The sequence below is a fragment of the Amphibalanus amphitrite genome, unplaced genomic scaffold, assembly GCF_019059575.1.
Source record: "Amphibalanus amphitrite isolate SeventyFive unplaced genomic scaffold, NRLGWU_Aamphi_draft 000429F_arrow, whole genome shotgun sequence".
NCBI classification, from domain to species: domain Eukaryota; kingdom Metazoa; phylum Arthropoda; class Thecostraca; order Balanomorpha; family Balanidae; genus Amphibalanus; species Amphibalanus amphitrite.
Window position 1 is genome coordinate 327,402 of NW_024881923.1, and position 23,597 is coordinate 350,998.

Sequence of the window (23,597 nt, forward strand, 5' to 3'; positions counted from 1 at the left end):
GAAGGTCAGGTCAGTTCAATGACCTTTGATGACTTTGGTTCACCTTTTTTAGTTTTACATGCTTCCAGGCTAGTTTTTGGAGCTGATTTCGAATTTAGTAACCATTTGAACATTTAGGAAGAAGTTTTGGTGCCTTCGTAACGTGCAACGAAGCTGTCACTGGCGGTTGACACCTATTAATTATGAATACCCGGCAGGACTGGTTGGCCTGACCTGACCCGACCTACGTTCGCGGCTAGCAAAACACCAATACGGGCGAGGGTTAGTGACATGAAGGTGCTTATGGTGTAAGTCTTTGTTTTTACTCCCATTGCTGAGGTTCAGTTTTATCGGTGCGTGTATTTCAGCAACCATCTACCGATTCATGTGCTTCACCAGGAACATTCACACAGAAACATAATTAGATGTTGATTTTTTTTCAAGCAAACTTTGGACAATCATAAGAATTTACCAGAGAAATGATGGGAATTTCGTAAACGATTCCTCCTCCTAACATGCCCATCATTGCTGGGACCCACAATTTTATGCCTCTTATTTGCGGTTAAATTCCAGGATTTCGTAATCAGAGTCGGAGTCGTTCGGAATCAACAGTTCTGACCCTGCAGTCAGAGTCGGAATCGGAATCGATTTTGGAATCCGGACCAAGACTCGTAGCCCGAGTCACCGAAAATCCATCGACTGCGTGGACTTGCCATGGCTGCGGAGTCAGAGTCCGAGTCGATCGTATAAGTCGACAGTTTTGCCCGGAGTCAGAGTTGAAATTGACTTTTGAAAGCCGTAGTCGGAGTCGGAGTAACTCCATCGACTTCACAGCCCTGGCCTGGTAAGCACATCACCCGTCGTAAGCTAGTTCTCCTTACTTTTAGAGGCGGAACTATGCCATTATTTGTCAGCAAGCATTTATAATGCATCGTAAAAGGTCTCACATAGGTTTAAGTGTCAATTTTGAAACCAGGGAACCATTTTCAACGGATCCGAGCAGCGCTGGGATTTAATTCGCGCCAAACTGGTGTTTGGCCACACTGTGCACCGGTCCAGCCCCGACCGACCACTGGGACGGCACCGGTGGATGATCAGGGGGCGGGCGGGACATTTGAGACCATTGAGTTATGGAAGACCATCGTTATTCGTTCGTGACTGCTGATTACATAGTTCAGAGCGTATGTTTTGTATGTTTCTCGATAAACAGGGGTGTGTGTTGTATGTGAGTGAGTGGTCAGTACGGGGAGGCCGGCTGGCCGGCGGCCGATGGCACGCCGCCGCCGGCCCGGCCTGACCAGTGTAGCGTACTGGGAGCAGCGAGGTCTGAGGCTGTCACCTCGGCGCCGCGGGCAGCGTCGGCCGGCCGCCGCCTGCCCTGTCCTCTCCGGTGTGGAGAGAGACGAACATCGGACATAGGAGCGTCCCCGGCGGCCGTTTGTCCCAGTTGTGGGGCCATGCCGGCGCGTCGGACGGCACAGAGGGGAGTCGGGTCGTAGCCATGTGACTGCACGGTGGTGTGTAAGGTCGATCGACGAATATAAGGTGCATTGGAGAAGACACCCAGCTGACCACGTGACCTCGAGCGACCCTGCACAGCGGACTGGGGAGAGGAGAAGGACAGGGTTGGGGGCTCAGCGGCCGCCGCAGAAACGGCCTCACATACTCGTATAGGGTAGGGACAGTCGGCAGAGACAGTCCCACCGGTCCCACTCATGGGGTAGGGACAGTCGGCAGAGACAGTCCCACCGGTCCCACTCATGGGGTAGGGACAGTCGGCAGGGACAGTCCCACCGGTGCCGCCCTCAGAGGCCGGTGGGCGACTCCCACCACGAGTCCCCGGTGGGTGATGGGACCGGTGGGCGACTCCCACCACGAGTCCCCGGTGGGTGATGGGACCGGTGGGCGACTCCCACCACCAGTCCCCGGTGGGTGATGGGACCGGTGGGCGACTCCCACCACGAGTCCCCGGTGGGTGATGGGACCGGTGGGCGACTCCCATTACGAGTCCCCGGTGGGTGATGGGACCGGTGGGCGACACCCACCACCAGTCCCCGGTGGGTGATGGGACCGATGGGCGACTCCCACCACGAGTCCCCGGTGGGTGATGGGACCGGTGGGCGACTCCCACCACCAGTCCCCGGTGGGTGATGGGACCGTCGGTGACCCGCCGGGCCGAAGGTTGTTCCCGCTGCCCTCTGCTACCGCCGGCCGACAGCCAGCCGGCAGCTCTTGTGGCGGCCGTCGGCGCCGCTCAGTGACCCACGGGGCCGGCGCTGAGGTGCCGCGGCGCGCCGCCCCCCGAGCTACCCAGTGGCGGTCCGTGGACACGCGTCTGGTGACGCACCGCCCCGCCGCGCCCCACCTGGGCCGTGACCTGGCCGGCGGCGGCGGTGGCGGCGGCGGCGGCGCGCCGGACGGTCACCAGTAGAGCTCCGACAGAGTCTCGGACCGACCGGACCGTGCAGCGAGCAGCGAGCCGGGCAGCCGCGCCGAGGGGCGGGCCGGGCGGCCGAGCCGGTCCGCACCTCTGACCAGTCGGAGGGGCGGGCGGTACGTCCGGTCCGCACCTCTGACCAGTCGGAGGGGCGGGCGGTACGTCCGGTCCGCAGCTCTGCCCAGTCGGAGGGGCGGGCGGTACGTCCGGTCCGCACCTCTGACCAGTCGGAGGGGCGGGCGGTACGTCCGGTCCGCACCTCTGCCTAGTCGGAGGGCGGGCGGTACGTCCGGTCCGCACCTCTGCCCAGTCGGAGGGGCGGGCGGTACGTCCGGTCCGCACCTCTGACCAGTCGGAGGGGCGGGCGGTACGTCCGGTCCGCACCTCTGACCAGTCGGAGGGGCGGGCGGTACGTCCGGTCCGCACCTCTGACCAGTCGGAGGGGCGGGCGGTACGTCCGGTCCGCACCTCTGCCCAGTCGGAGGGGCGGGCGGTACGTCCGGTCCGCACCTCTGTCCAGTCGGAGGGGCGGGCGGTACGTCCGGTCCGCACCTCTGCCCAGTCGGAGGGGCGGGCGGTACGTCCGGTCCGCACCTCTGACCAGTCGGAGGGGCGGGCGGTACGTCCGGTCCGCACCTCTGACCAGTCGGAGGGCGGGCGGTACGTCCGGTCCGCACCTCTGTCCAGTCGGAGGGGCGGGCGGTACGTCCGGTCCGCACCTCTGTCCAGTGGCCACTGCAGTGTCCGTGTATGGCCCCAGAACACGCCACGGGTGTCTCCCGAGCCGTGTGTGTCTCCGAGTCGGTAGTGTGTCCAGCCGGTGTTGGACAAGTGCCGCTGGCCGGCCGTGGCGGCTGGAATGGAGGGCCGGGCACGGGCCGGCCGGCTCATCCGCCGGCGGTGGGAGGCCCGGTGTCAGCTGTGGGTCACACACCAGCACCGAACACTGCAGTTGTGAGGGGGACGGGTGCAGGCCATACAACACACACAGAACTGCAACAGGGAACTACTTACATGACACCAGTCAGAGTGGCCAAAACACATATGCAATGTGCAGGAATCTCAGAAAAAGTTATTTGTGTGATCTGATCCCACGTAGTTATCCTGATCTTTGATCCGATGGGATCCTAGATCCAGCCAAATGGCTCAAGACGGCAGCTGATTTACCAGAGGCGGCTCTCAGACCTGATCCCAAATGACGGCGGGTAAAACAGTGTGTCGTATACAGGTTATCGTCCGCCCGGCACCGGGGAAGGCGGTGAAATACGGCGAGTGGCGATCCAGCCAGTCAGTGTGTGGCCGCCGGTTAACGGTGAACTCCCACGCTGGGCCCGTATTATCGATATATACGACACCTGTTGATGGTGTGCACGGAACAGAAGGACCAGGCCTCGACGGCCGACGGTGTGCTCTGGAGCCGGGACCGCAGCTCGGCAGGTCACAGCAGCGGCGGCACAGCGGCGCAGAAACACCCCCCCCCCCTCTGGTGGAGCCAAACTGTACTCAGGTCATCAGGACATTAGCACAAATGATGAGGTAAGCTCTGAAGGTAACTGTTTTCCAGGACAAAGACTGGACATGTGTAAAATGTATTAGTCAAAGCGCAGCCGATTATCAGTAGCATGGCCAAGTGATAACTAAAACCTAAAAAGCCGTTCCGGAGTCGGAGTCAAGGCAGCTTGATCGACACGGACTCCGACTCCGACTCCCAATCGGTCGGTAGCCCAATTACCCCCCTGTACGAAGCAGAGGACACAAACATGGCGGCGCACACCCGGGCCGTGACGGCGTGCTTCCGTGAACCGAGTCGGACCGACGCGAGGACACTCGTTATGACCGGTGCCGTAAGAGCTCTACACAATTCAGTAGCATCCAGCTGACTATATCCGACCGTTGGATAGCCGGCTATATCATACCCAGGGTTACATTATCCACAATACCCGACCGGTAATTACACACTACATCGCATCACCGCATCAAATTACCCACAATACTCGCCCGGTAACTAATTGCCCTAGGCTACCGATGGTACAGCTGAAGCGTCTCCTCTCATAATAGACATCTGACTGACCAATCTGACTGACAAGTCAGCTGACTGACCAATCAGCTGACGGACCACTCAGCTGACTGACCAATGGTCAGCTGACTGACCAATGGTCAGCTGACTGACCAATGGTCAGCTGACGGAACAATGGTCAGCTGACTGACCAATGGTCAGCTGACGGACCGGTCCCCGCCCCGGGCCGGGTGACGGCCGCCGGCCGGGACCGGAGCGGGCGGGCGCGGCGCGGCCGGCCGCCGTCTGAACTGACACCGCGTGGATACTGCCAGCTCGGACGGCAGCTAGCCAGTAGTCGAGTAGAGCTGTCCGTGTGGGACGTGTCACAACACGCTCAGCACGGCGCTCAGCACCGCCGAGCCGAGGTGCAGCCAGACCCGGGGGACGGTCACGTGACCGAGCCGTCCGACTGCACCGGGGGACGGTCACGTGACCGAGCCGTCCGACTCCACCGGGGGACGGTCACGTGACCGAGGCCGGCCGTGCCGCCGGGACCAGGCGCGGTGAACCGAGTCGGACCGTCAGAGACGTGTGTGTGTTCTACATAAAGAATAGCGTAATGTCACGATCGGTATAGTCTCTCCAGCACATCACTTTTCACTGTCCAATTACCCACAATACCCACCCGGTAATTACCCACTACATCACTTTTCACTGTCGAATTACCCACAATACCCGCCCGGTATCATTGCCCACTACATCACACTCGTGTGCTACTACTACATCTACACTACTACTACTACAACTAGATCACACTACACTACAGCGGACACCGGGGCCGTGTGCCGGCTGACCGGCGCCGCTCTCAGTGCCGGCTGGTGCAGCACACACGGCAGCAGTCAGCTGGCGGCCCCGGCCGACTGGCTCGGCCTCTCTGCAGTCAGCTCATCACTGCACGGTCGGTAGTGCAGCGCATCATTTCCCCCACATCAACACTGTGACCCCATCGCCTTCCTGGCTCTTCAGCTGATCGTACAGCTCCTCTGTGGACAGAGCAGAGACACGTCTGAGGTGGACACACACGTCACACAGACACACACACAGACAGCGGTACAGCCATGTCCACACACCGCCGGCCAGTGACGTCACACACAGGACAGACGGCTGACGTGACGTCACCGTCGGCCGTGGTGGCCCTGACGCGTCACGTCACCGTCCGTGACGTGGCCTGCGGCGGTGGTCGAGTGTGTGTGTCTGAGAGGCCGGTGGCGCCGTGCAGCGTCTGTTGTGAGGGACTGACTGGTCAGAGGCGCGGCGCGCGGCGCCCTCTCACCTACCGGGGACATGGAGATAGATGGTACGGGTCCGGCCATTACTGTACTGCAGGTCCGTCTCCTTCAGGGCGGTCAGCACGGCCCGGCCGGTGTCTGCCGTGCAGTGAAGGTACAGAAAATTCAGCTTCCGACACGACTTCACCAGTCTGTAACAGAGCAGAGCAGCAGAGCCGTCACACACAAACACAGCGGCACCAGCCGGCCGGACGTACGAGTTAGTGTCAGTGTGTCAGTAGTTCAGTGTCGGTGTGTTGGTGTCAGTGGCAATGCGTCGGTGTCAATGTGTCAGTGTCAGTGTGTCAGTGTCAATGCGTCGGTGTCAATGTGTCGGTGTCAGTGTGTCAATGTCAGTGTGCAAGCATCAGTGTATCAGCATCAGTGTGTCAGTGTCAGTATGTCAATGTGCCTGTGTCAGAGTGTCAGTCATTGTGTCAGAACCCGTGTCAGTCAGTGAATCAGTGTCAGTGAGTTGGAGTTGTATGTTTGTGTCAGTGTCAGTGTGTCAGTGTCAGTATCAGTGTAAGTGTGTCAGTGTCAGTGTGTCAGTGTCAGTGTGTCAGTGTCAGTGTGTCAGTGTGTCAGTGTCAGTGTGTCAGTGTGTATGTGTCAGTGTCACTGTGTCAGTGTCAGTGTCTGACAGGACACCCCTCGCCAGTGTCTGCTGACTGACCTGGTGACCGCTGCTGCTGTGAAGGCCGTCTCTGCCGGCCGCTGGCGGTCCCCCAGTTTAAGGCTGAACAGCCCGGGGCAGCCGCTGAGAATATCCAGCACGGCGTCAGGGACGCCGCCGGACAGGGTGAGATGCCGCAGCCCACGGCACCTGGTGAGGGGCTCCAGACTCACGGCGTCAGGGACGCCGCCGGACAGGGTGAGATCCCGCAGCTCAGGGCACCTGGTGAGGGGCTCCAGGCTCACGGCGTCAGGGACGCCGCCGGACAGGGTGAGACGCTCCAGCCCAGGGCACCTGGTGAGGGGCTCCAGGCTGCCGGTCGTGAGATCAGGACAGTCTGGAAAACACACATACAAACAGGATCAGTCGGCAGGAATATATGTAAATATACGGAAAAAACGAAACAGCTATGAATTCGCATGGTTTTATGGACACAGACGATAATATAACAATGGTAATATATGATATGCAGTCAGTTCAACCAATGCATTGAACTGCATTGAACATTGCATTACAATCATTATGTGTACGTTCAACTAAGTCTCAACGAATATGTCACCGATTCCCTTCCCTCACTGATTCACACCATGTTGGAGCTCAATTAGCTTCATTATTTCACAAATCACATTGGCTATGCATCCAGAGGCGGATCCAGCTCAGAGTTGGGGGGGGGGGGGCAATCCATAACAATTTATCGATTCTTTCCATGCATCGTCCATAGGCGTAATGTTAAAATTATGCCGTTTGGGGGGGGCAAATGCCCATTTTGCCCCCCCCCCCTGGATCCGCCACTGTATGCATCACACCTGTCTCAATGAGGTGCGACAACGGCACACCGTTACTCGGTGTCCGCCATTCCCTGAGCTCGTATATCACAGCGGCCTGTCCGTGCTGCCGCTGCTCACCGTATATCTCCAGTAGTCTGACCGTCCGTCCCAGGTCAGCCAGGTGACTGATGGTGTCGGCAGTCACCCCCTGGAGCGACACTGACAGACCACGAGCCAACGGGTTCCATAGCGGCCACCTCGGCTCCGTCACCTCAGGCCCTGTCGGACAGAGCTGTGTCAGCTGACTGCAGTCGGACAGAGCTGCCGCCAACTCCCCGCTGCACCACTGACACCAGAGTGTCAGACACTGACACAGCTAGCACTGACACAGCCGAGCGGCCGCACAGCAATTGTTAGCAGCAGCAGTCATACCTATGTAGAATGTGAATATGAACATCATAAATATATGCGATTAGTATAGCGTAATACAGTAGTCTATGCAACTACTTATACTACTCTCATTCAGTAGCGGCGGAACACCTTCAATTAAAGGGGGGCACTGCCGACTTTTGGTCACATTCTTTCCATGCAACGCCCATAGGGCTAATGTTAAAATGCCAAAATCAAAGGGGGGCACGGTGCCCCGGTGCCCTCCCCGTTCCGCCGCCTATGCTCTCATTGGTTGCACTATGTCTGTATAATCATCCCTCAAATCCTTGTCAAAATCAAATCCTTGTCCAAATCAAATCCCTTGTAAATACTTGCACACTTATTGAAACAATGCCTGCATTCCCGTGCTGGCCGCCTTCGATCGTGGCGCCACCTATACTCTGTATAACCGCCGCTCCAGGGCCGCGGCCAGTCAGTCTCGCCAGTCTGCTCAGACTCGTCGTCAGCGAGCTATCTATGTAGTCAGTCACTAGTCAGAAGTCAGTGTCAGCCGTCGACCCAGACTAATTACTTTTGTTCGGAAATTTGCTGCTTGTGACATTGCAACTATTACTAGTACCTTGACTTTTAAAAATCACCCCGCGACATTAGGATTTAGGTACACTAATATTCCATGCATGCGCCACAAGCATGTGCACCGGCACCCTATGCAAGTGTATGCATTGACCCCCCCCCCCCCCCACCACAACCACAATAATGTACACGGTCAATGGTGGAAATTGCTAGTTGAGGCTGATCGGCTCATCCATTTGCCATCAACGCTGTCCATTTGCATATAGCGGCATTATATGTGTCAGTGTGATCCGCATGGTATCTCACCTCTGACATTGAGGCGCTCGAGGCACTCCGGCAGCTGCCCCCTCAGTCGCGGGAGGTCGGCGGCGGTGACTGATAGGGCTTTAAGCCCAGGGCACCTTGTGAGGGGCTCCAGGCTGCTGGCCGTGAGATCAGGACAGTCTGGAAAACACACAGACACACATACAGACAGGATCAGTTAGCTGTAATACATGCCGATCAGGGCCTCGGCTAAGGAATTTTGACTGGTGGGCCACTTGGGCAGCGACATGGACTGATCTTCGTAGCCATAGCCCCCCCCCCCTTTTCGATTTCTCCCCAGATTTCGGCCACTTTATTCTGCAAAAAACGTCAGGATGGCGTGGAAAAAATGTAAAAAAAACGGGGCTCGACCCCCCCCCCCCCCCGACTCTTCACAGAGAGGAGAGAGAAGGGACCCACAACCCTCTCAGTGGTGATACTCCGGCGGTGCACATAAAATTGCACAAGTATGCACAAAATATTGACGCAGATTATAAAACTTTGGACGGTAACTTACGGCCGGTCGGATGTTAAAAATCAGCGAGCCCTGAATGGATCGCTCGCCGACTAGTCGGAGATTTGGAAGCGGTCGGAAGGGATCGGGCGTTGTCGGGTGGATCGGGAGGAATTGTGAACAGCACGAGTGCAACTTTATATATAAAGTGGGTTGTAGCAGCAACCCCAACATCTCTGAAAATGATCATTAAGCCTATTGGTGTCGCATGGAAAAGAATTGACTCAAAAGCCCAAGCGCACTGCGCAACCCTAATATTTTTTATAAAAAACTAAGTTATGTACACTTCTGGTGAACCGTGTCCCAAACTTCAGATTTCTCTTGGGTGTCTGACTGGAAAATTCTAGCTACCCAAAATGTGAGAGTGGAAAATTATCCATTCTTATTCCTGAGTGTCATCTTCAGCCCAAATGATAAATTTTTGGAACGCTGACTGTGAACGGTTCGAAATTCGTCCGACTGGTCAGATGTGTGACCGGTATGTGTGATATCATACCGGTCGTGAAAACGCATAATATCGCTTGCAGACTTCAATCGGCTGGAAGTCGCCGACAATACCACTAGTTTAACTCTGGCTTAAGCCCTTGTTACACTGCCGAATTTTGGTACACGAATGTGCACGAATATGCAAGTCATCCTATGTCGCGGACCGATTCGGGATCTTTCTTCCACGGTCTTGGCATTTCGCAGACCAGTCGTTGTCCACCGCGCGACTTTTACGGTTCGTCACGACCGCCACGAATATATCATGAAAAATAAAAATTTCGTGGCCGTTCGCCGAACTTAAGCCCTTGTTACACTGCCGAATTTTGGTACACGAATGTGCACGAATATGCAAGTCATGCTATGTCGCGGACCGATTCGGGATCTTTCTTCCACGGTCTTAAGCCCTTGTTACACTGCCGAATTTTGGTACACGAATGTGCACGAATATGCAAGTCATCCTATGTCGCGGACCGATTCGGTATCTTTCTTCCACGGTCTTGGCATTTCGCAGACCAGTCGGTGTCCACCGCGCGACTTTTACGGTTCGTCACGACCGCCATGAATATTTCATGAAAAATGAAAATTTCGTGGCCGTTCGCCGAACTTATAATAAACGAACATGGTCGCCAAACAGTCGCCGAGTCGCCGCCGACATGTCGCTGCGTGCGCCGACTTGTTGCCAAGGCATCGGCGACTATTCGCAACAGATTCGCCATTCATTCGAGATGTTCGCCAAATCATGGATCAGCTTCGACCCGCACACGATTAGGGGGCCCCCCATCTGTTTTCTGCAAATCGGGCTCTGTCGGCGAACTGTTCGCCTCTGTCGGTGAACTGTTCGCCGATTTCCTACACGACGTGATTCGGCGACAGGGTCGTGGCCAAAATTCGGCAGTGTAACACGGCCTTTATATCGTGTCTATCGGCGAGCCGTCTGAGATCGCTCGCAGGCTTATCCCCGACCGTCTGAACTGGTCTGTTCTTTATTCGTAGTTTTTCTTGTAACCGACTGGTCTGCGGCAGATGCTTATGTGACTGCAACCACTCGATCGATCGGAAAGCTTGCAAGAACTCTGGCAGACCTCGATCGGCTGAAAGCCGCCGACACTATCTGTAATTGACAGAGGCATACGTCTTTCACGATTATTGCATAAAATTTAAAGCCTCGGTCACACTTCACCGGATTGGACCAACGGACGAGAAACGGACGAGAACTGTCAGCGTCCGGTGATGTCCGTTTGTTTCCGTTGGACGTCCGTTTGTCATCCGTTAATATTCGTTCCATGTCCGGTGGTGTCCGGTTGAGCACACCGGACACCACCGGACATGGAACGAATATTAACGGATGACAAACGGACGTCCAACGGAAACGAACGGACATCCCCGGACATCACCGGACGCCGTCCGTTTCTCGTCCATTGGTCCAATCCGGTGAAGTGTGACCGAGGCTTAACCTATACGGCTGTCTCAAGAAACCGGGAATGGTGATGGTATTAGGCGGACAACGACGATCAAGTTCTTACTTTTAATAAATGCAACAATGTAGTAGGGCCTCTGTCTCTGTCTGTATCACAATGCTACCTACGTCGTGATGTAAAATGTGAAAACTTAGATTTTTCGGAAAATTACTGGTGGGCCAAATCTTTGAGGCTGGTGGGCCATTTCGCGTCACTGGTGGGCCATTTGGCCCACCAGTTAACATGTTAGCCGAGGCCCTGATGCCGATATATGACAAAACGAAAAACACCTAATAACTCACATGGTTTTATGGACACAGTAGACAATGGTAAAACAGTGCAATTATATTAGAGTTGCAAAGTTTCCCTACCGCATTACCGGCATGCCGGTAATTTTTCACTACCGCAGGTTTTTTGTGGTATCTGGCATGTCTTGCCGGTAGCATGCCGGTATTTTTGGTTTTGCACAAAAAAAAAATTATTAGCATAAGTGATTCAAACTTTGGACACTAAGAGGAAAATGTGGCATCTCTTGTAGGGGTAAACTGGAATCAACAATGCAGGTTTTTTAGTATGCCGGTAATTTGGTGGTGTTTTTGCTTTGGGCGTGGTAGCATGCCGGTATCCCCCAAAAAATTTGTGGGGCGGGGCGGTGCCGGTAGCAGCCTTTGGGGGAAACTTTGCAACTCTAAATTATATGATAATATGCAATCAGTTAAGCAAATGCATTGAACTTCATTGAACAGTGCAACACAAATGTTATGAGTATGATCAACTAACACTGAACGAATATGTCACTGAGTGAACAGTCCTCCTCCATTTTGAAGCTCAATTGGCTTCATTATTTCGCAAAGCACATTGGCTATGTATCACACCTGTCTCCACGAGGTCCGACAACGGCACACCGTTACTCGGTGTCCGCCATTCACTGAGCTGGTATATCAGTGGCCTGTCCGTGCTGCCGCTGCTCACCGTATATCTCCAGTAGTGTGACCGTCCGTCCCATGTCAGCCAGGTGACTGATGGTGTCGGCAGTCACCCCCTGGAGCGACACTGACAGACGACCCAACGGGTCCCGTCCCGGCCACCTCGGCTCCGTCACCTCCGGCCCTGTCGGACGCGTAATTCTTTTTTCCACCCAAAGGAAGGCGCTATACGGAGAATATCCCATTGCGTCATTGAAAAGTGACTTACACCTCTCACCGGCCAGCTGGCTGCGTGGTGTAGTGGTGAGCATGCTCGCCTCGTGATCTAATAACTAGGGTTCGATCCCCGCCGCCGGCCGAACTTTTTGGCGCGTTGTAGGTTAGGTTGTAGGTTTGTAGGTTGTAGGTTCGTAGGTTGTAGGTCTGTAGGTTAGGTTGTAGGTTAGGTTGTAGGTTGTAGCAAGGCCCTATATACCAGGTAGGGTCGTCCGGCGATTCTACCTGATCGTGACGTCAGCTTGTGACGTCATCTGGGGGCAAGTCTTGAAGCCCCGTTCGAGTCCCATGTAAATGGGCGATTTTTGAAGCGCTGTAGAACAAACTCTGTTGGAGCTAGCACAAAACTAATTGCATCATCGGAAAGACGAGACATTTTTCTTTGAATTATCTAAGAGCAGTTTTTCACTAAACCCATTAGTTTTTCCGAAAATGCGTAGAAAAGTCCCCATGCCTCCGCAGCCTCCCTTCCACCGGCCGCTGCGCCGCCGCGGTAGTGTAGTGGTTAGGATGCTTGCACCGTGAGCCGAAGATCGTGCGCTCGAATCTAGGCGCGGGTCGGACTCAAATCGAAATTGCAAGCAGAATATGTGTTTTTTCTTTAAAAATCACTTATATTACAGCTAAACGTTCATAAAACTATCGATAACAATTGACTGAAAACCAAAATATAGATAACATTCTTATAAAACAAATTCAAATATGGCGGCCGTTGCGCTAGGCTCCGCCCCCGACTCCGCCCCTTCGTGTGACGTCATCTGTGCACTTGGACACACAGGGAGATAGGGGACGACATGGGCCTGGGTTGTAGGTTTGTAGGTTGTAGGTTAGGTCAGGTGAGGTTAGGTTATGTTTGTTTTTGTTTGGTTTGTTTACCAAGAAGCATCTTCGTGTGTAGCGCCTTCCTTTGGTTGGAAAAAAGAAACACGCCTGTCGGACAGAGCTGTGTCAGCTGATTGCAGTCGGTCAGAGCTGCCGCCAGCTCCCCGCTGCACCACTGACACCAGAGTGTCAGACACTGACACAGCCAGCACTGACACAGCCAGCACTGACACAGCCGAGCGGCCGCACAGCAATTGTTAGCAGCAGCAGTCATATGTAGAATGTGAATATGAACATAATAAATATATGCGATAAGTATAGCGTAATTACTTATACTACTCTCATTGGTTGCACTATGTCTGTATAATCATCCCTCATTGTAAATACTTGCACACTTATTGAAACAATGCCTGCATTCCCGTGTTGGCCGCCTTCGATCGTGGCGCCACCTATACTCTGTATAACCGCCGCGCCAGGGCCGCGGCCAGTCAGTCCCGTCAGTCTGCTCAGACTCGTCGTCAGCGAGCTATCTATGTAGTCAGTCACTACTGTTAACGCCAGACCCCTTGAGACCCTATTTTTTCTCACCTATCCGTGCTTCTATCTTCAGGATACAGAAATCCTTCTCCTCCACGCCGCAACCCCCTTCCGGGCTGGACAGGCAACTTTATCTCATGCGGGCTGCTCCCTTGGAGCGGCACCGCTGCTCCCGAGGGAGCGCACCCCGTAGCCGGGTGCAGTGAGTGCCTTGGGGCTGGGTGGCCTGTCCTCTGGACGGGTTCAGCCCCGGCGACTCACTAGGGTGCCTGCCCAGACCAATGTCTCCCCCTAATTCCTATCATCCTTCCGGCTCTGCAATGGTCTTGTCGACCAAAAGGGCCTAACCCAACAAAACAAAACAAAACAAAACAAAACCTAATTTTTCGCGATTACTTTTAAATGCGTGAAGGAATTTCAACCAAGCTCAGGACATGGCCGTTTCAAGACAGGCCGAAACTTTAACAATTTAGATATTTTATCGCCATTTCATTATTTCAGGCACTTGTCATTGACTCGTAATGTTAACTGTTTTCCCATCCTGGATAGAGGCTTTCTACGTCATATGACATTAGGCTCCGCCCACGACTGCGGCATTGACCCGAACCCATCATCGACCTCTGTACAAACGACACCCCTGCCATCTGTGAAGGACTATGAATTTCGCTGACGCTTCACGTGCTATGAGTCAATTGCAGCAGACGGTCAAGTAAATGTTAGGCTCTTGTTGACTCTTGTATATAGGACCAAGAGGACCATCACTCCTCAACCTACTACTCAGTCGTGCTTCGAACAAACGTTAACGATTCCTAACAAATACGATTTTCGATGTAGGGTATCTGTTTGAAATACGAGCGAGCCGTATGATGTGAAGCTCAGGCAATTAACTTATTATTGCGTTGTTCGATGGTTGCATAGCGATGTACAAATCGGCAGCTACTTGGTGACATCCGACATCCCATTATCGCATTATCTGCAACGCCATAGGCTTTAACCCTATTCCTGGCGGGGGGGGGGGGGCCTCAGTAGCCCCCCCTGAGGTTTTTTGGTTATTTCTCCCAAACGCGTTGAGCTAGGAAGCTCAAATTTTCTGACTTTTCCTAAAAGGCTTCTACGCAACATGTCTGAAAATTTTGAGTTGATCTGACCTCAGGTCAGGTCACCAGAGGTGGTTTGGTGACCCTACCTCAGAAAAGTTTGCAATCACGCCAGAGCTAGAGTTTTTGACCGATCAATTTCTTCTCTTCAGGCTTTAGTTAGGGTACCAGTATGTGCAATTTGTACCTATATTTCGGAATTTTGATATCGGTGACCTAAGGTCAGGTCAGTTTCGCGACCTCCCTATTATAAGTCAATGGGGAAAAATCAACTCCCTGTTTTTACCACTAAAACGGGTCGGAATGGCCCCATATACCATACATGACTTCATATACGATCAACCTTCACTACCTTGAGGTCTGTTTTGCTGTTGGGCAGCTGTGAGGTCATGTGACGTCATCAAAGGTCACCAAAGGTTTTTGGCCAATAACTCCGCACAGGAACACGATACAGACGCGTGGATGGTCTCATTGTGTTCAGCTCGTCAAGACGCATCGAATGATATACATGATGACCTCGAGGTCACGTGACCTGAGGTCAACCTTTGACCTTGACCTTTCGAGGTCAACATATATATCATTCGATGCGGATTGACGAGAGGATCACGATGATGCCCTTAGTTTGTTCCTATCTTGACTAATTCGAAAGTTATTCGAGAAAAACTCTCTCCATATCTAACGCCGCCATTTTGACTTTTTCGACCCCTGTGACGTCATCTTTGACCTGACCTGAAAATGACCTTGGTAAAAATTGTAGACCTTGTCCATGCATATCCGATGCCGTTAACCGCTTGTCGCTAGCTTGCTTCGTTCTCGAGATCTCAGGGGGCCGTATCGGCCCCCCCCCCGCCAGTTTCTTGTCCCGGCGGAGCCCGCCAGGAATAGGGTTAAATACAGGTGAATATTTCCTAACCTTATGTCAGTTATATGCCATCTGCCCGTCATATGCAGCTTATATAATAATAAAAAATATCAGCGAACATATCAGCATTGTAGAAGCAATGCGCATTGAGCATTTATGACTCCTTAGTCATCATGTCGCTCTCTGGGCACTGTCAGCCAAGACGTTACGCACAACTCCGCCGGCTTTCGGCACCGCTCGACCGTCGCCCGTCCCCGCTCCCCGCCACAGCGAGAGTGACCGCGCGCCGGCCCGAAACCGCCGCAGGCCAAGACCACAGAGGCGGGGCTTAGCTGTGACGTCATAACGTATCACAGACTGACTGGTGATAGCCTCTACACACCGGATGAAAATCTTGCTCGAAATTTAACATTACGAGTCAATGACAAGTGCCTGAAATATTGAAATGGCGATAAAATATCTAAATTGTAAAAGTTTCGGCCTGTCTTGAAACGGCCATGTCCTGAGCTTGGTTGAAATTCCTTCACGTATTTAAAAGCAATCGCGAAAAATTAGGGTCTCAAGGGGTCTGGCGTTAACAGTAGTCAGAAGTCAGTGTCAGCCGTCGACCCAGACTAATTACTTTTGTTCGGAAATTTGCTGCTTGTGACATTGCAACTATTACTAGTACCTTGACTTTTAAAAATCACCCCGCGACATTAGGATTTAGGTACACTAATAACTATTCCATGCATGCGCCACAAGCATGTGCACCGGCACCCTATGCAAGTGCATGCATTGACCCCCCCCCCCCCCCCACCACAACCACAATAATGTACACGGTCAATGGTGGAAATTGCTAGTTGAGGCTGATCGGCTCATCCATTTGCCATCAACGCTGTCCATTTGCATATAGCGGCATTATATGTGTCAGTGTGATCCGCATGGTATCTCACCTCTGACATTGAGGCGCTCGAGGCCCTCCGGCAGCTGCCCCCTCAGTAGCGGGAGGTCGGCGGCGGTGACTGATAGGGCTTTAAGCCCAGGGCACCTTGTGAGGGACTCCAGGCTGCTGGCCGTGAGATCAGGACAGTCTGGAAAACACACAGACACACATACAGACAGGATCAGTTAGCTGTAATACATTTCGATATATGACAAAACGAAAAAAACACCTAATAACTCACATGGTTTTATGGACACAGTAGACAATGGTAAAACAGTGCAAATATATGATAATATGCAATCAGTTAAGCAAATGCATTGAACTTCATTGAACAGTGCAACACAAATGTTATGAGTATGATCAACTAACACTGAACGAATATGTCACTGAGTGAACAGTCCTCCTCCATTTTGAAGCTCAATTGGCTTCATTATTTCGCAAAGCACATTGGCTATGTATCACACCTGTCTCCACGAGGTCCGACAACGGCACACCGTTACTCGGTGTCCGCCATTCGCTGATCTCGTATATCATCGGCCTGTCCGTGCTGCCGCTGCTCACCGTATATCTCCAGTTGTGTGACCGTCCGTCCCAGGTCAGCCAGGTGACTGATGGTGTCGGCAGTCACCCCCTGGAGCGACACTGATAGACGACCCAACGGGTTCCACTCCGGCCACCTCGGCTCCGTCACCTCCGGCCCTGTCGGACAGAGCTGTGTCAGCTGACTGCAGTCGGTCAGAGCTGCCGCCAGCTCCCCGCTGCACCACTGACACCAGAGTGTCAGACACTGACACAGCCAGCACTGACATAGCCGAGCGGCTGGACAACGATATTTTTACCAACAGCATACATACGTAAGTATTCAAATATGTGCAACATAAGTATTACGATTTTTGCAAGGCACGTTGGCTTAGGCACTGGGCAGCCAGTCATGGTATAGTAACGGATCAGGTTGGTAGACTACATAAATATATGGTTCGCAGTGGTTGCAATGAAACCATTTCAAATTACAATAATTGCTACAATAATATTTCATACATGCACTTGATGCTCACACTATATGCAAATGCATGCATTGCAATTTACATCACTCTAACAATACCATATAACACAAACAAGGCTGTAAGATGTTGGCTGAATTTGATCGGTTCGTCCATTTGCCGTCTCCCTGTCCATTTGTATATCTATATGCATTGTCCATTATACCAGGCCCATGTCGTCCCCTATCTCCGCGTGTGTCCACTAACACGAATGACGTCACGCATGTGGGCGGAGCTATGGGCGGAGCCTAACGCACGCGATAGTCCAAGCCGCCATATTTGAATTTATATTTTAATAGAATCTTGCCGATATTTTGGGTGAAGTCAATTTATATGGATAGCTTGGTGACAGTTTAGCTATACGAATAATAATTTATTATGGATGTGCGTATATTCAGCTTGGAATTGCAATTAAAGTTCCGCACCGCATAGATTCGAACTCGGGACCTTTGGAATACTGCGCGGGCACGCTAACCACTACACTACCGCGACCGCGCGGCGGCCGGCGGCAGGGAGGCTGCGGAGACATGGGGGACATTTTACGCTTTTGTGAAAAAAGCAAAAGATTTAGCGAAAAACACGTAATAGATAACTTGCAGAAAATTGTCTGCTCTTTCAGATAGGATACTTAGGTTTGATATATCTTGTGCAGACTTCATTCTACAGTGCTTCGAAAATCGCTCATTAACATGGGGATTGAACGGGGCTTCGAGACTTGACTCCAAATGACGTCACGAGCTGACGTCACGAAAAGGTAGAATCGCCGGACGACCCTACCTGGTATATAGGGCCTTGCATTATACCGACATTACATGTATGATCCGTGGTATCTCACCTCTGACATTGAGGCGCTCGAGGCCCTCCGGCAGCTGCTCCCTCAGTCGCGGGAGGTCGGCGGCGGAGACTGACAGCCGCTCCACAGTCTCCCGTGAGCTCCGCAGCTCCGTCAGCTCGCTGTCACCGACTCCGGCCGGAAGGATAATAGTGTTTGGGCCCACCCTGATGATGGCACCACGAAGTTGACTTGGAATAGTAGTAACTTGTGCTGGAAAGGTGATTGAACCAATGTCAGGCATTTGTCTAGGTCAAACATCGTACACTTACCTACAGGTGTAGAAAACACAAAGTGAAAACTGTTTGTGGTTACAATGCTGTGATAATTCCGTGTCTGAGTAAATATGTATGTACTTTATCAAAACGATGTGAGTTTCATAAGTTACGGCGACTTTCCGTAACATAATATTCAACAAATAAAATGATAATGGGTCTTTGACATATAAAACAAAATCACCACTATAGTCCGTTTTTCTTAAGTTCGACCCTCACTCAAAGCATCTTTTTGAACAGAGCACGAGAATTGCTGAGTGAATGACTGGGAAATCTGGCCGGCGCACAATGTATTCAAAGAATGATACTATTTGCAATATGTGTTATAAACACCGATAAAGTAGCATAGTGTTAAACTCCATGCGTTGAATTGATGAGCTCAGTTATAATTCCCGACAGCTCGTGTATTGCTAAGGAATTTGAAATGTAGGCAGATTCTCATTGCGAGTCGGGGAAACAGAGTTCAATTGCTAATAATTTTGGTCAAGTCAATCATATGTGAAAAGCAATGTGCGCCGACCAGTTTTCCCAGTTATTCACTCAGCAATTCTCGTGCTGTGTTCAAAAAGATGCTTTGAGTCAAGGCCCTAAAACATAAGGTTGGACGAAGTTTCCTACCAACAAGGTACCAGAATTTGTCGTGATATTTCGTCCTTGCAGTTGTTTCTTTACAAAAATAGAGCAAACAAGCATGTTTTCTAATAGTATGAAAATTTGAAAGGAAATAATAAGTCACTGTACATTTGATTCACAAAAAAGCCATTTCGAAATCAAATTCAGTGTAGTTTTGACCAAACTCTAGTCGACTTATCTTCTTAATTTTCCAGATGCGTGGTTCAGACAAACACGTTGCTATGGGCGGTTGCTAAGGACGCTATCTCGTATTTGCAGATAGTTTTGTTGTTATGAAATAGGGTAAAACAAGCTCTTTGGATATTTTCCTGTATTTCGGGGCTCATCTAATTTATCTAGCTTTGGCATAATATTTTTACTTTATCATATCATGGTTCCAGACACGGGTGGTTAATTTCAGCGCGTAAAGAAATAAGAATAAAGACTTATTATGTTATTCAGAATGCAAGTCGCCAGTCCCTGGTGGTAAAGTGAATGATACACAGAGATATCTGTTTTTATCCCGGTAGAAGCATCCTTGTGATCTAAGTGTGATAGATCATAAATTGTCTGAGAATCAGAAGTTTAGCTATAAGTCAAGAACCACGAAACAACCAGCTTATAGCTGGTGGGAGAGCCGCCACTCAGAAGCTTTCAGAAAACCGTGAACGGTTGAGACAGCCGACAGGTTGAGAAATCAAGAGACCTGAGGCGCCAGAGAACCAGAGAATGCCTGGGAACTTTAAGGAACCGCTGGCTACCAGATCTTGACTAGAAACCAGAAGCCATGAAATGACCATTTCACGATCTAAGATGCAGATTCTGGTGCCTGAAAATCGTGTGAACACACTTGACACTCCAACAACAGCTCATTTCGGTACCGTTATAAGTCCAGGGCTGCGCAGTCGATGGATTTTCGGTGACTCTGACTCCGATTCCGACTCCGGCTTCCAAAAACCAACTTCGACTCCGACTGCGGGCATACATTACCTATCGACTCCAGCCGACTCTATTTCCGACTTCGACTCCGCAACCCTGCCAGGTCTGGGAGTCGATTGATTTTCGGTGACTCCGACTGACTCCGGCTCTGGTTTCCAAAATCGACTCCGACTCCGACCCCGGTCAGAACTGTGGTTATAAATAACATGTCTGTGAATAAAAGCAGTTTCGGGTGCAGCCACCCCCTTTTGCTTTTCACACTCAGAAGCTCGTCCAAACAGGAAGATGAACAGGAACTCAGCTTAACCCTCGCCCCGTTGGGGGGGGGGGCATTTTGGCCCCCCCCCCCTGTGGTTTTTCCTGAATAGCAAGAAAACAGCGGCGCCAAATTTTCAGTACCTTCCCGGGCATCAATTTGACACCTTCACACCAAATTTCAAGTCTTAGGTCACCTTAGGTCAGGAGTTATTGAGGTCAAACTGAGGTCATGTTCGAGCAAAAATGAGCAAAAAACATGCAATCTTTAAACGCTCACCAAATCTACAGTTATCAAGTAATTTCAAAGTTCTTTATATGGTCTAGTAGACAAAAAGCGGCGCTACAAAACTGCTTTCTCGGATTTTCAAAATTTTGGGTTTTTGAAAAAAAAATTGAAAAAATTGATTTTTTTAGAAAAACTAAAAAAAATCCAAAACTTTTCCCAATTTCGATAAACTGGAATATATGTGATAGTCCCTGCGCTCTTCTACATACATACCAAATTTCAGATCGATATCTCCTTTTTTGGCCAAGTTATAGCGAAAAACTGTTCAAAAATGATGACGTCAAATTTTTGCACTCAATTTTTAGCGATTCTAGACCTCGTACGGGAAAACAAAGACCACCATTGAACTCCCCGTGACGAGCTGCATCGAATCATCGATACCTATTTTATGCAAAAATATCAACTTTGAAATTTGACCTAATTTGACCTGACCTTGACCTGACCTTGACCTGACCTTGACCTGACCTTGACCAAAACGTGACCTAAGCTGGCCCCAAAGGCTGCCTGACCCACATAATCGCATTTGTCATGTAAAATGGACCATAAAGCATGTATCACACGACACTTTCATATTGTGGCCCCCAGTGACCTGACCTCTGTGACCTGACCTGGTATCAGTGACCTCAAATAGCAAAATATGCGTTTGAAGAACATTTCCCCATCGATTATTTTTAATGAAATGCATTTTACTCGATTTTACAACGCATTTCTTGAAATGCCTGTAAACGGTGAAAATTGGACCTTTGACCTGACCTGTGACGTCATCGGTTTGGCCTAGGTCAATGAAATTGGGTCACAAGGTAGTTCCCTGATAGGGCTATCCAACACCGTTTGCCGCTTGTCGCTAGGTTGCGTGGTTCTCGAGATCTTAGGGGGGTGGCAAAATGCCCCCCCCCCCAACAGTTGCTCGGCAGAGCCCAACGGGGCGTGGGTTAAACATCGGTCTTGGAAAGGTCACCGAACGTAATATTTTTCCGCAAACAAACGAAGACCACGAACTTGAGCAATGACATGTCGATTAAGACTCTGAATCCGGGCAAAACTGTCGACGCCGATCGACTCCGACTCCGACTCCGCAGACCTAAACTTTATTCAACGGATTTCCATGAGACTTTACGCCGGCAAAATGCAGATAAACGTGCTCCTCTCGTCAATACGCGTCAAAAAACTTTGAATTGACCACAAAAGGTCATTTCGACAATTTTACCTCATTTCCAGGTCATGTCCTGGCCGGAAAATGTCGTAATGCATATCAGTCGATCTGTATCGTTGGGCTGAACACATCTAATGTATTTTTGTTGCTGTTTAATCTGAATCAAATCTTAATCTTAATCAAACTGCTGGAGACCATTCTTGACCTGAAATGACCTTAGGGACATAAAGGGGGGTCACGGGTGCAATGCTGCGCCTCTTGGGGCACCATATGCGATGAGATCGATGCGTGGCGACTGGCGTACCCACACCTCGCTGTTTCTGCCTTTGAACAATTTTTGTCTGCTTTATCTGCTAAAATTAAAAACACAATAAACACATTATCGAGCGTAGAAGCATGACTCTATTGTTACGTACAAGCTTTGTTCAGTTTGTCTGTAAGCACCATCAAATATTGCAAGCTTCAAGGGGTCAAGGGGTCAGCGCAGCACTGCGCTGTGGCGAGTGCTGCGGCCAGTGATCGGTCGGAAGCAGCAGCAGCAGTGCACTGTGCCGAACATCACCCCAGACGCGCTCAATGACTATTACGTAACTGTCGGTCCAAGCACTTCTGCCAGCGTGCCTGCGCCCGCGACGCCTGTAACTACAGTGCTACCCAGAGTGCTAACATGCAGTTTCCGTGTCGGGCCAGTTAGCATGGATGAACTGTACTCTGCACTGATGAGCATGAAGCCGTCCAGCTCGACCGGACTCGACGGTATAAGTGTGCACATGTTGCAGAGGTGTTTCACCGGATTGAGTCACACGTTGCTTGATGTAGTTAACTCCAGTCTTTCATCCGGCTGTGTCCCTAGTGGTTGGAAACACGCACTTGTTACTCCTATCCCAAAGGGTAAAATCTCTGCCGACCCTTCTGATACGAGGCCTATTTCGCTGCTGCCGGCCATTATGAAGATAGTAGAACGCGTAGTCCAGTGTCAGTTGTCCGGTTATTTAGAGCAGCATGCACTTCTCGCGGACGCCCAGCACGGTTATCGCAAGTGTCGGTCGACCGAGACAGCACTCCACGTCGTTACCGATCGAGTACTCTGTGCCATGGATAGAGGCGAAATATCTGTGCTAGTTTTGCTCGATCTATCAAAATGTTTCGATGTTGTGCCGCATGCCACACTGTTAGCGAAGCTCGCCCTGTACGGCATTGATACGGACTGGTTCCGAAGCTATTTGTACGGCCATACCCAGCAAGTCCGCGTGAGCTCTATTGGGGGACGGCATCAGCTATCTAGGACTAGGGAGAATACCATCGGTGTGTTCCAGGGCGGTGCACTTAGCTGTATCATGTACATGCTGTTTGCGAACGATTTGAGCCTTGGACTGCCGAGTGACGTCACTACTGTTCAATATGCCGACGATACGCAGCTATTAGTATCCGGCAGCAAGCGTGACTTCCAGAGAATCATCAGCAGCATGGAAGTTGGAACACGCACTCAGCTATGTGTACAACTGGTTCTGTCACAACGGGATGAAGTTGAACACCAAGAAGACACAGATGGTTGTGCTGGGAACTCCCGCGATGCTCCGTACGCTGCCGCCTGTTGTTGTCCGCTTCTGTGGCAATGTTATAGCCGACTCGAGAGAGGTTAAAAACCTCGGTGTGTTCATTGATCGCCACCTTAGCTTTGAGACACATGTGACATACATCACAAGGAAGTGTACAGGCATATTGATAGGGTTATCTCATGCGCGCCATGTCATGCCAAAACAGACGCTGAAGGTGATTGTTGAGGCACTCGTCCTGTCCGTGGTTCGATACTGCCTATCCGTCTACGGCTCATGCGGAGTCACCCAG

The 23,597-nt window shown here is 51.4% G+C and overlaps 1 protein-coding gene across 1 annotated transcript in view; it reads right to left on the reverse strand.

Moving 5' to 3' along the window:
- Positions 1 to 3,989: 3,989 nt before the first annotated feature.
- Positions 3,990 to 23,597, reverse strand: part of LOC122391281 — a 32,591-nt gene continuing 12,983 nt past the window's right edge. The window contains exons 5-12 of the mRNA XM_043385070.1: positions 18,230 to 18,439; positions 17,030 to 17,053; positions 11,882 to 12,019; positions 8,456 to 8,593; positions 7,325 to 7,465; positions 6,420 to 6,756; positions 5,753 to 5,895; positions 3,990 to 5,458 (exon numbers count right to left, since the gene is read on the reverse strand). Coding sequence (XP_043241005.1) covers positions 5,391 to 5,458; positions 5,753 to 5,895; positions 6,420 to 6,756; positions 7,325 to 7,465; positions 8,456 to 8,593; positions 11,882 to 12,019; positions 17,030 to 17,053; positions 18,230 to 18,439 — 1,199 coding nt within the window. The 3' untranslated portion in view covers positions 3,990 to 5,390. The remainder of the gene's footprint in view (positions 5,459 to 5,752; positions 5,896 to 6,419; positions 6,757 to 7,324; positions 7,466 to 8,455; positions 8,594 to 11,881; positions 12,020 to 17,029; positions 17,054 to 18,229; positions 18,440 to 23,597) is intronic.